Source organism: Mobula hypostoma, chromosome 7 (genome assembly GCF_963921235.1).
Source record: "Mobula hypostoma chromosome 7, sMobHyp1.1, whole genome shotgun sequence".
NCBI classification, from domain to species: Eukaryota; Metazoa; Chordata; class Chondrichthyes; order Myliobatiformes; family Myliobatidae; genus Mobula; species Mobula hypostoma.
The window spans coordinates 29,327,634-29,340,938 of record NC_086103.1 but is presented as its reverse complement, the minus strand read 5'-3'; the positions used below and the strand labels follow the sequence as shown (position 1 = coordinate 29,340,938).

The 13,305-nt window shown below is 38.9% G+C and overlaps 1 protein-coding gene across 3 annotated transcripts in view; it reads left to right on the top strand.

The window, feature by feature from the left end:
* The window catches only part of si:dkeyp-23e4.3 (rho GTPase-activating protein 7), a 195,919-nt gene that overhangs the window by 170,409 nt on the left and 12,205 nt on the right, over positions 1–13,305 (top strand). For all 3 annotated transcript variants that reach the window (XM_063053180.1, XM_063053181.1, XM_063053182.1), the window contains 6 exons: positions 2,284–2,347; positions 3,123–4,501; positions 7,239–7,409; positions 8,141–8,300; positions 9,925–10,123; positions 11,784–11,997. In XM_063053180.1, the coding sequence (XP_062909250.1) occupies positions 2,284–2,347; positions 3,123–4,501; positions 7,239–7,409; positions 8,141–8,300; positions 9,925–10,123; positions 11,784–11,997 (2,187 nt within the window). The remainder of the gene's footprint in view (positions 1–2,283; positions 2,348–3,122; positions 4,502–7,238; positions 7,410–8,140; positions 8,301–9,924; positions 10,124–11,783; positions 11,998–13,305) is intronic.

Sequence of the window (13,305 nt, the reverse complement as noted above, 5' to 3'; positions counted from 1 at the left end):
GATATGTTTGCAGACAACACAGTGTGGAGACTGAGGAAGGTTTTCAAAGGATACAGCGGGATGTTGGTCACCTATAGATATGGGTGAAAAGAATAGCATTTGGAGTTGAATTGGGCCAAGTGCTTCACTTTGGCAGGTCAAGTGTAAGAGGAAAGTTTGCAATTAGTGGAAGAATTGTTAATGACATTAATGTCTAAAGGGACCTTGGATTCCAAGTTCATAGCTCCCTGACAGACATTGCAGAAATAAATAAAGGCAAATGGCATGCTTGCATTCATGGAGTGTGAGTCAGGAAGTTACACTGCAGCCACAATTAGTCTGCACTTGGAATATTATGTCCAGTTGTGGTTACCCTTTTATATAATAAAAATATGGAAGCCTTGAAAAGGGTAGAGAAGGGTTTACCTCAATGCTGCCTGAATTAGACAGTGTGAGCTGTAAAGAGAGGTTGGACAAACTTGGGTTATTTTCTCTGGAGCATAGGGCCGAATAGTTTATAGAATAGTTCATGTCTGAGGCCAGATCGTTCATAGAATTTGTGAGAGACATTGATAGAGTAGACATCTTTCCCAGGGTACAAATGTCAAATACTAGATAGAGGACTTGCATTTAAGAAGAGGGGGGATATTTAACAGATTTGAGATAACCTTTCTTTTTACACAAAGTAGTAGGTACCTAGAACAGGCTGCAAGGGATAATGGTGGGAAGAGATATGATAGTATGTAAGAGACCTTCAGAAACATTGAAATGCAGGGACATGGACCATCTGTAGGCAGAAGAGACTTGGTTTAATTTGGCATCGTATTAATCACAGACAGTGTAGGCTGGAGGATCTGTTCTTGTGTTGTTCTGTTGTATGTTTATGTCCTAAACACTTGGCACACTTTTGTTATGTTGAGGATGTTATTTACATTCAGGCTATTGTCATTACCTTTGCCCGCTGAGCTTCTGTCCTGTTGTGGGGGTGGGATTGTTGTAATAAACCTTAAGCTTCAGCCACAGATTTTTGTCTGAATCATAACTGTTTTAAAATAAAATTCTGTTAATACCTAACTCTTCTCTCAACGGCTCTCTGTCAGTTACTTTTTAATTCTCAATTCAAACTTCTGCTTGGACTTGAGGTAACATGTTCTACCGTACAGGTGGAATGCTACTACTATCTTTTGATCAAGCTGGAAACCGAGGCTCCATCTGTCTGCTGAGGTAGATGGAAAAGGTGCCAAAGATCGGCCTTATAAACAAATAGGATATTCTTCCTGTATCAAACACAAAATCATCCTCAACCAGGATTGGATTAGATTAATCATTAAATTTTAAACATGAAACTAACATTTTGGATTAACAAAGATATTCATGATTATGTTAGTGGGTGTGGGAAGTGTGAATGCCTAAATGGCCTATTTTATGGCCATGTTGAACACACATTTGCTTGCCAGAACTTTTAGCAGTGATGCAGGAAATAATTCACCTGTGAAAAATCTTAGTGTCTTTTGTGTGAAAGGTTGATATTGGTGCAGGTTTTTGTGTTCATTTAAAATAAATCAGGCATTTCAAGTCGTTAAATATGAAGATAAAACTTGTGGAAGCATTTAAGAAAATATTGGGAATGAAGGAATAAGTTTTCTAATTTAAAGAAGGGTGACGAGTTTCTTCGTCAATGTTTCCAAAGTTCACGTAGATTTATTATCAAAGTTTTTATATATCCCTGAGATTCATTTTATTGCTCACATTTTCTGTAAGTACAAGAAACACAGTAGGATCAATGAGAGACCACAACCAAGAGGACGAACAGCTATCAAAGTGCAAAAGAGAAACTGCAAATGCAAAATGTAAATGAGCAATAAGTATCATGAAAATGAGTTGTAGAGTCCTTGAAAGTGTCCATATGTTGCAGGAACAGTTCAGTGATAGGGCCAGTGAAGTTATCCCCTCTGGTTCAAGAGCCTGATGGATGAGTGATTCCCGAACTTGGTGGTGTGGGTGCTGAAGGCACTTTTACCTCCTTTCTGATGGCAGCATTGAGAGAGGAGCATGGCCTGAATGGTTGGGTTCCTTAATGATGGATGCTGCTTTCCTGCGACTGTGCTCCATGTAGATTTGCTTATTGGTGGGGAGGGCTTTACCCATCTTGGACGGGGCTTTTAGTTTCAAGGGCATTGGTGTTTCCATTTGGTCCCTGCTTGTGTGTAGGCTAATTAAATAGTTCATTATGAATATGAATAATTTAGCTCTTAATCATTGCAATATAATATTCTTTCTCACTAAGCCATTTACATATTTCAGGCGATTGAAAACACTGAACAAATGTGCAATGATGAAATTGGAAATTAGTAAAGATAGAAGAAAGGTAAGTTCAAGCTTCTTACACTTACTTTGAAATTTAAGCAATGCATTTTACTAATTGAGATGCCATGAGGCTCAACAACACACTTTGCTGATTCGGGACTGTCCCACAAGTCTGGGTGAAATTCAAAATCTCAGTAAGGGAAAATTTCAGAGGGAAGTAGTCAAGTTTTAGAAAGAATATAATTTTATTTACGATTTGTCAGAAGATTCTCCTTCCCAACGGGGTACAAAGTATGATAGGGAGGGAACATACAGTATTTTAAGTGATGGTGAACATGCTTGTCCAATGTAATTTATCCTCGTGTTAAAATTATGTGCAAGGGCATGATGTCAGATTAATTATGTGACTTACAAATTGTAGGATAATAAAGTAGAGCTGTAAATAAAAGATTGATGTGCTGTTATTTTATTGACATGTGAAATGATAAATAGATGGTAAGATTCCCTTTGCTTAGTGTACAGCTGGAAAATCTGAAACCTTTTTATTCAGCTGTAACTAGTTTTCCCACTTTCTCCATCCTTGTTGTGAATGTTGCCGAAATTCTACACACAAACAGTTCACTATAAATTCCACTTATTGATTACTTTTTGGTCATGGTGGGAATTCTCTGTTGAGCTGGTTTTGAATTTGCATGAGTTTGCTTTGCTCCATGTTGGTTCGGGTGTTATTGACATTGAAAATGATTGATAATAAATAAACAAAATACCATAAATTCATGCTTCCTTTGTTTCAATCTTTGCTCAATGAATTCTTCTGTTTATCCCCCCCTCTTCAGAGTGATGAATCAGAAGATGATGAACCCTGTGCTATCAGCAACAAATGGACTTTTCAAAGGGACAACCAGCGATGGTCTCGTGTTGAAACACTAGAATCTCCTCATTCAGAAAGTATCTCCTTGCCTGGGAGCCCTTGCTTGAAGAGCCTTGACAGTGACGATATCATGTTCCCAGACCTGGGTGAGAAACACGAGGTATCATCAGTTCACAGCACCAGCAGCAGCAGTGGCGGTAGTGATAATATCAGTTTGCCGAAAAACGCTGAAATCCATGCCACAGACTTTGAGACAAGTCAACGTTCCTCAAGGTGTTCCTCTATAAAAATGCCTTCTGCACACTCTTCCTTCAGTAGCCCACCATCCCCTAATGAGGTCTTTGGATTTAGCAGTTATGGAAAATGCTCAAAGACAAAGGGGAGAGGTTTATTTAGGAAAATGGAGAAGCTTCGACTGAGAAGTTCAAGTCAGAAGAAGAGCGGCCATCCAAAGCTTAGGCCGTTTATCAGTGCCCCTGTGCTTCGGGAGGGATTTGATGAAGAAAAATTGAGAAATCTCAATTGTGTCAATGTTGCAGAACTTGATGAGCAATTTCAGAGTCAGAACCTGTCGTGCTCATCCCGAACTTGTAGCAGTAGCAGTCAGTCGGAAAACAGTAGTACTGTAAGCACGCCCAGCCCTGTCCTTAGAACACGAAGCCAGATCTATAGAAAAGAAGGTGGACTGTATGTGGAAAATTTTAATTTGGCTTTGCCACCTTGTAGGACCCAAAAAAGCAATGCAAATGAGAGAGGTGAAAATGATCATTTAATTTTTCATGTTCCACACGGTCACAAACCAGGAACATTTCCCAAAGCACTTCAGCATGGCATGATAGCAGCAACAGACAACACATCAGTAAATTGGAGGACTGGCAGTTTCCACGGCTACCGAAAGAGCAGATTTGGGAGGGACAGCAGGAGGAGCAGTTCAAAGGAGTTGGACAGTGGACAGAACCCCCAACATTTGGATAATCGAGTAAGCATTTATGATAATGTCCCAGGAGTCCATGTTCACCTGAACAATGGTGTAATAGCAGATGTAGGTGATGACGATGTGTTTGCAGAAATGGATGATATCATGGAGCACGTGAATGGCATCCAAAGGCTTGTGGGCAAGTGGACAGAAAAATTTTCCGATGAAGGGGAATCAGATTCTGCAAATGACTCTACATCTTACCCGTCTTCTCCAAAGGACATCCATTTGGAGATAGAGAAACACCTTGGGAGGGTTAATGAGGAGTTGCCAGCTAACATGGCTGAAAAGTCTGTTGAATTAGATGCATCAGATGTCCATTTTGAGAGAGACTCTGGAGTTGGTTCATCTTTAAAGCATGCTAACAGGTATTAGCTTTGATTATTAATTGTTGAATTATCTGCTTCAGGAAATTGCTTGGATATCCAGAAGTCTTTTCTGCTATTTGCACAACAGCTAAATACTAATATTGTTAATCTGGAATAAGTGTAATTTTTTTTAAAAGAAAAATCTTTTTTGTGTATTTTTTCTGTTTTTAAAATCTATTTTTAATATATGGATATTAATTCCATATACCATTTGACATATATAAATGTATAACTAAACTGAAACTAGTGCTGTCTGCCTATAATTAAAAATATACAATGACTTGTGGTTTTGTATTTACCATTTGTATTCTTCAAATGAAACTCAGAAGGAATATTCTGACGCATCATCACTCTATTAGAGAGAGTAGCATAGTTTAGCAAAACGTAGGTAGTGCAATCTGGTTGTAAGCTCCCAGGATAATGATGTGGACACTCTTAAATTGTAAACAGGATAATTTATACCTCATGGTGAGCTTTAGTGATCAGAGAATTTGCACAACGTGTTTTCTTGGAGATTCACACAGAAATGTTCGCCAAAAAAAGGATCTAAAAATGAGCCAATTACTTGCCAAAGGACATCTTTAAAATTTTAAATTGTTTAATCCTGACCTCCTCTAAAGAAGCAATGTGCCTATTGGTAATGCCTGGAGATTAATTATGCCACCTATAATGCAGAGTTGACCAATCTGGAGGTGTGTGAAGAAATCTGTTGTCAGCTTTCTGATTTTCCTCCCACTTGTGACTCAGACACTCCATGATAATTAAAGTCTTTTAAAAACAGATTCACTCCGAACTATTATACCCAGTGTTAGATTTGGGCAGGGAGAGGACTCGATGCTAGAATATGGTCCTTAGCTTTGTGCTTGCTTTCCAGCTTAAATTGATAAGTTTCATTAATCCTATTTGAGAAGGATTTACTAAATGATAACTGGCTTGTTTGCACATTCCGAGAATGGAATACTAAAGGTGGTAACAATTTGCACCTATAAAGTCGTGTCTGTGACTTAGTAGCTGATTTAAATATGACTGTCAATGGCATAGTTGGAGGTAATCTAAATAAGGCAATGTTTGAGGATGGACAGATAAGTAGCATGGTTAGATATCAGGAAGAGATTGCAACTACTGGGGTAGCAACTCCATTGCCATTGATACATTAGATTGGCCCTGAAGTCCTTGGCAAATGGTAGAAATAAGGTAATATGGATAACAGATGATGAACAAACAAAGTGGACAACACCAAGTAGAGTCATGGACAAAGATGAGAGTTTGAAAGTTGTCTACTAAAATTATTCAAAAATGAGCAAATGGGAGCTGAGGAAATGGCAGCCTCGTGAGTAGAGATGAGCAAAATATTTTAAGGTTAAAATATATAGACTTGAGGTGATGGATTTCAATGACTGGTGTTGCAGCAGCGTGCATCTCTATAGAACTTTTCATACAAGGCAAAATATCAGAAAAGTATTTTGATTAAAATTGTGATACCTTGACATGCATGGATATGTTTGGGCAGAGGACATTGACTTGATCAGAGAGAGAGAGAGAGATGGGGGGGATTTGGAAGAATGTTGTGAAGAGCAGCTGTTTTGTGGAGGAATTCCAGATCTTAGGGCTATAATAGCTGATGGATTCTAGACGCGAGCTGCTTATAATCTGGAGAAAATTTTAAAAAACCAAATTAGAGATTTGGTCTTGGAAGTTTATAACCTGTCTTGGAAGGCTATGGGTTGGAGACAAGAAAGTTTCAAACCAAAAAGAATACTCGAGCTGTATATGTTCAGGTTAGTTTAAAGCAGCAGCTGAACTATAAGCCTTAGAAAGTCTTCAGTCAATTGCATTTCTGGTTCATTTGATTTAGTCCTCCTGAAACACATTCTCCATCTTAAGCATAAAACCTAAACGCAGAACATTGGCCTTGCAAATTAGAAGTTTAGAGCAATAGATGTCTCTTTTTGTCGGTTTCTATAGGAAGGAAGATTACTGAATTTTTTATTGTTCTAAGAAAATTATTTTTACACACAGTAATGACTGCCTTCTGATTTGGTAAAGTGATTATAATTTGTTATACATTAATAATTTAAACCAGGACTATCTAAATTCAATGATTCACTTCGAGATTAATAACCCATTTTTTTCTTGATATGAGAAAGTCCACTTATTAAACGTTTGTCAAAATCTGAGTCTTGCAGTATATCTGAGAATTTTGGCGAGATGTTCTTTGAGTTCTATGCTTCTGATGCAGTTTAATTCCACTTGCACACTTGACCTGATCTGCATACTGTGGGCAATTTTATTGTTATTTAATTTACTAATACTATTATTCATCAATGAGACGAGTAATTACTTTAATACTACTTGAAGTCAGTTTCAAATTGGGTTGTTCATGTATGGCAAAACAAATACTCTTATTAAAATGTATATATTTCTGATCCTGCCTTCTACTCAAATTATGCAGCATGGGTTATCTCTCAAATTTATTATATTTTTATTCTTCTATCTAATTGTTTCTCATTATACAATTAGATAGCATTGATTAATAGATTTTGCACCTATGATGGTATATATTAGTGGAAATGAGTGCTGCAATCTGACCAGTTCATTATACATCATAAAGTAGAAACTACGTATTGAATTTATTTTTGACCAATTGCCTTTTAAGCAGGAGAAATACAGTATATAATAATTCCTAATCTAGTAGTGGAAGTATTTTTGCTAGGCTGATGAAATGTTTGCATTGCAGGCGAGAAAGACCATGTTGGCCCAGTGAGCAGAACTTGAACTGTCAGAATCTCCATCTGCAAATTGACAGCCAGTCTGCTGCCCAGCTCAACCTGTTACAGAAGCTAGCCCTTCTGAAGCTCACGGCACTGATGGACAAATACTCCCCCTCCAGCAAGCAAGGCTGGAACTGGTAGGCCATACATATATAATATGTAAATTTTAGCTTTAGTCAATAAACTATTATTTTCAACAATGCAACTGAAATGTTGTTGATATATTTTGCAGCCCTTAGTTAAGTTAATTCTATTTCTAAATCTTTGACATGTATCACTTTTCAGCCTCAAACTTCAACCCAAAAGCATTTAAAGAGATTACAAAGCAAGCAACAAGCTGTTTTAATGTATACGTTAAAATATTTTGTAGGTCAGAGCCAATGATGTGACCTCTCCCAGGCTTATTTTGTAGCATTAAAATATTTCAAATATTAATTATGTTATACAATTGTATTTTAATTCATGTATTTATAGATTATCCTTTCTAAGTTGTATATAATTGCAAAAATGTTTTTCAAATATCTTATGACAGCAAAACACGTCATCATAGACTTCATAATTTCCAATTACTGAATGTTAGTACCATTTTTGTTTTTGTATTTAAACACTTGACAAATCTATGGCTCTTCTGCAATCTGTGGATTCTTCTGAAGAGTAACTAGTGCCTCCTAAATTTCCTAATAGTGTTGTCAATGCACCTTGAATAAACTATTACAAAGGAGCATTCCTTACTTTGTGCTCTATTCACTAAAATGAAATATTAATAGTTCAATATTTTAAAATATTATGCCCAGTGCTCTCTTTAAACTAGAAAGAGTAAAGTGTGATATTCAGATTCAGCTTAACTGTTGTCTTGTTTAAACCGTAGGACTGTTCCAAAATTCATCAGGAAGATAAAGGCTCCTGATTTTAAAGATCGAGTGGTGTTTGGAGTTCCATTGCTACTGAACGTGCAGCGTACAGGGCATCCTCTACCCAAAGGCATACTGCAGGCCATGTACTTTCTGCGGAGCCAGTGCCTGGACCAGGTTGGTGCAGTTCTTTTCAAACATTTTTGGATGCTTGCTCTTTAGAGGGTACATTTTGTAACTCAACGTGCTTATCAGGGACGTCTTGGTCACATATAGCCTGGGCCAGGTGCGTTTTCAACCTAACCTTAAGTTATACCTTTGTAAAGTATTCCTGAATTGTTAGTTGCTCTGTGTGAAATGGGTAATGTGGCCATTCTCTAGCCAATTTTGTTTCTCAAATAACTTGTGAATATAAAATAATACCTTCCCAGGCCTGAATCAATGTATAATCTGAAATGGAAGGCGTTCAGTCCTTATGTGATACAACAGGGAATATAGAACAGCACAGTACAGGCCCTTGGCCTACGATGTTGTGCCAAACCCAGTCTAACACTTCCCTCCCAATGTGACTGTCTAAGAGTAACCTGCACACAAAATGCTGGAGGCATTGTGAAGGCCAGGGAGCATTCATAAAGAGTCAATGTTTTGGTCTAAAATCTTTCAGGGTCCTGATACAAGGTTTCAGCCCAAAACATCGATTCTTTATTCCTCTCTATAGATGCTACCTGACCTGTTGAGTACCTCCAGAATTGTGTGTGTGTGTTTGTGTGTTAGTCAGTCTGGATTTCCAACACCTGCAGAACCTCCTGAGAATGTCCCTATGTATCTGCCTCTACCAACACCCCAGCAGTGTGTTCCATGCACTGCTCATCCTCTGTGTAAAATATCTACCTCTATCACCGCCCCCTCCCCACCCATACTTTCCTTCAATCACCTTAATACTATATCCAGTCATCTTAGTATTAGCTGTTTCTGCCCTGAGGAAAAAGGCACAGGCTATCCATTCTATCTATGCCTCTTATCATCTTAAACACCTTACAGACAGCAACAGGAATCAAATCGATAAAATATATCATCAGCTTGCATTCTCCCTCTTTCCAGAGATATAAGCCCTAGCTCAATCATTCTATCCTTATAAGACCTTCTGTCCAATCCAGGCAGCATCCTGGGAAATCCCCTCCGCACCCTCTCTAAAGCTTCCACATCCTTCCTATAATGAGGGGATCAGAAGTAGACACAATATTCCAAGTATGGTCGAACCAGAGTTTTATAGAGCTGCCACATTACCTTGTGGTTTTTGAACTCAATCCTTGGACTAATAAAGGCCAGCACACCATTCACCTCCTTAACCACTCTTTCAACTTGAGCAGCAACTTTAAGGGATATATGGACTTCGATCCTTGGATCCCTGGATCCCACTGTTCCTCCACACTGCTAAGAATTGTACCATTAACCCTCTATTTTGCCTTCAATTTTAAGTGCTGGTGTAAAATTGCCAATAGTGAAGCAATTGCTTGCTTTGCGACTCTTGGAATTAAAATATAAACACCTTATCCCCCATGTGTATTATCACAATGTTTATATATTTTATACAATACATCACCTTACTTGTAGTGTTCTAATTCTCGAGAGTTCACGTAAAGGTTTGTGTAGTGTCAGGTTCCCAATATTTGGGGAGTTGACTTTGGTATTATGTCATTTCCAGGAGATAAGGTGATTGTGGATTTGCTGAAAAAATGGATTTTCTTCTAATAATCAAGTTGGTTATTTATATTTTTGAATCTTATTTATCACGTATTAGGTTGGATTATTTAGGAAGTCTGGAGTGAAATCCAGGATCCAGGCATTACGAGAGATGAATGAGAGCTCTCCAGATGGTGTCAGCTACGACGGCCAATCTGCATTTGATGTTGCTGACATGGTGAAACAGTACTTCCGTGATCTACCCGAACCCTTATTTACTACAAAGCTGTCTGAGTCATTCCTTCATATTTATCAATGTAAGTATAATGCGAGCTATGAAATGATTGTTCCTTATTGTCATCCGTTAGCAATGGATTTTTAAAGTGATTCTTGGAGCTATATGTTATGCATTTCAAGTGACACTAATGGAATTCTTCCATTAAAAGTCGCATGCTCTTCTTGAGCAAGATCCCTAAGTGTTTAACTATTGATAGTATTTCATATTTGTATGAAGCCTGCTATACTTAAATGCAACTTGTTTTGGTACTTGGGATTGGAATTGGTTTACTATTGTCACATGTATTGATGTACAGTGAAAGGCTTGTCTGGCATACAAGCAATTCATTACACAGTGCACTGAGGTAATACAAAGTGAAACAATAAAGTGTAACAGAAATAGAGTGCAGTGCAGGTAGATAATGAGATGCCAGGTCATAAAAAGGAAGATTGTGAGGTAAGAGTCCATATTATTGTAAATGGGAACCATTCAATAGTCTTAAATGTTACAGTGATGGCTAATTGGCTCTTATGACATTGAGGATGGAAAGACAGATTCTTGATCTTCACTTCTACAACATTTTGGGTTCTCGTAGGAGTAATGTTAAAAACTGACATAGGAACACTCAGCTCCTTGATCTTGTTCTTCTACCACAACTGACCTGTCCATCTACAATGGAACATCTTTTCTCCATGTCATTAATGCTTTGGCTCCCAAGATACTGCAGTGGTTAGCGCAATTGCTTCCCAGCACCAGTGATCGCTGATTGAGGTTCAGTTCCTGTCACTGTCGGTAAGGAGTTTGTGTGTTCTCGCTGAGACCGCGGGAGTTTCCTTTAGGTGCTCCAGTTTCCTCCCACATTCCAAAGCTATATGGTTAGGGTTAGTAATTTGTGGGCATGTCGGGGAACAGAAATATGGCGACATTTGCACACTGCCGCTACACAATCTTCACTGATATGATCTGGCACAAAAGATGCATTTCACTGTGTTTTGACGTACTTGTGACAAATAAAGCTAACCTCTTGCAGTGCTATTTAGCTCTGAACTAGTCATTTTGATGGAAGGTGAAATGTTTTTCCTGTGCCTCATTTCAGAGCAGACTCATTAAGGCGGCCAGCTTGCGCTCCTTCTCCTCCACTCACCTTGTTCTGGCTTCTGTCCCCTTCCTTTCCAGTCCTGAAAGGTCAACTGTTCACTCCCCTCCATAGATGCTGCCTGGCCTGCTGAGTTCCTCCTGTTGTACTTAATAAGCTAGTTCTATACTATCCCTTCTTAAAACACTAACACATTTCCATATTGAAGCTAAACCTCTCACAGTATGCTTTAAAGGTTTTGTTTAAATTGACAAGATCATCCTTTTCCATGGGCTGTTCTGTCAAGAATTGAGGTGGAAGGAAAATGTACAGTTTTTTTTTCTAAGACAAAATCAAATGACTTGTGCTCAGAAGAGTAGAGAGTGAGTGCATCTGCTTTAATGTTACTTAGAGCTTTCACTTCAATTCCTTATCCATTTTTCTGGAAACAGGATTTTTATGACGGTGGAAACTCACCCTGTTGTGTACAATAGGTTCTATAAATCCTATTATCATTATTTACCCATGACTTTGTAATATGATTTTCCCGACAGCATGTAATGTTGATTTATTGTTCCTGCACATCAGCCCTACCTTGACCTGCTTCTCTCCCTTTTTCCGACAGATCTGCCGACAGACAAGCAATTACCTGCTGTTCAGTCAGCTATCCTGCTGCTCCCAGATGAAAACCGTGAAGCTCTGCAGACTCTTCTCTTCTTCCTCTGCGACGTTGTAGCCTGTGTCAGTGAGAACCAAATGACCCCTACCAACCTTGCTGTTTGCCTGGCTCCATCCCTCTTTCACCTCAACACCCTGAGAAGGGAAAGCACTACCTCAAGGTGGGTTTTAGGATTCCCCTGAACTGGCTAATTGAACCCGAGAGAACACGTAATATGTGAGAGATGTGGGCATGTGGAAGTTCCTTCACCTGGGTACATGGGGAAGCTGAGCTGCAGGGTAGCAAACTACATGTGTCCACTCTAAGCCCTACAATATGTAGCTCTCAGTGGCCAATTAGACTACTGATGATTAACTCCCATGATTTTTGGAGGTCTTGATGAACTAAGTGGTTGGTGTCAGTGGCAAATGTGTTGTGCAAACAATTGAGGAGGAGAAAACAGACAAAATTGCCTGCTAGATGTTAGATGGTTGCTTACACAGCTTCTAAAGATACAAACAACAGGAATTCTGCAGATGCTGGAAATTCAAGCAACACACATCAAAGTTGCTGGTGAACGCAGCAGGCCAGGCAGCATCTGTAGGAAGAGGTGCAGTCGATGTTTCAGGCCGAGACCCTTCGTCAGGACTTCGTCTAAAGATACAACATTGTTTTGCCGTATAGCCACTTTTCATATTTGGTATGGAATAAACGTGTGTGTGTGTGTGTGTGTGTGTGTGTGTGTGTGTGTGTGTGTGTGTGTGTGTGTGTGTGTGTGTGTGGACAGGACGCTAGAATGAAGGAATCTGTAATTAGAGATCAGCATTCAGTTTAACCTATATTATGTTATTTCCAAGATTTTGCTAATTCCTCTAACCTTAAGGTTTCTGGGGATCAAGAACTAATAGCTATTCCTCTACTTCTGTGGACCATGACCTGGTTAATGGGGCTTATATAGAATTCACAGCTTCTGCGCCATGTAGAGTAAGAAGTCCTTGTTGGGATGGGTGGGTGTCGTGTGGGAGGTAGAAGAATATGTTGTTTGTTGAGCTTTCATGTGTTCTCAATGAAAGGATTTTAGGTTCTCTGTCATTTTCAATGAACAATTAGATTCAGAATCATTTATTTGTGAAATGTACATCAAAACATATAATAAAATGCATTGTTTGCACTAGCAACCAATACGACCTAACGATGTGCTTGCTGGTGGGCATCTGGCAAGTGTTGCCACAGATTCTAGTGCAAACATAGCATGCCCCCCCACCGCCCCCCATGTTCAGCAGAACACAAGTACCAACAATAACAGAACAAAAATCAGTAAAACAACACAAACACGAGAAAATCTGCAGATGCTGGAAATTCAAGCAACACACACAAAATACTGGTGGAACGCTGCAGGCCAGGCAGCATCTCTAGGAAGAGGTACAGTCAACGTTTTGGGTCGAGACCCTTCGTCCTGAAACGTCGACTGTACTTCTTCCTATAGATG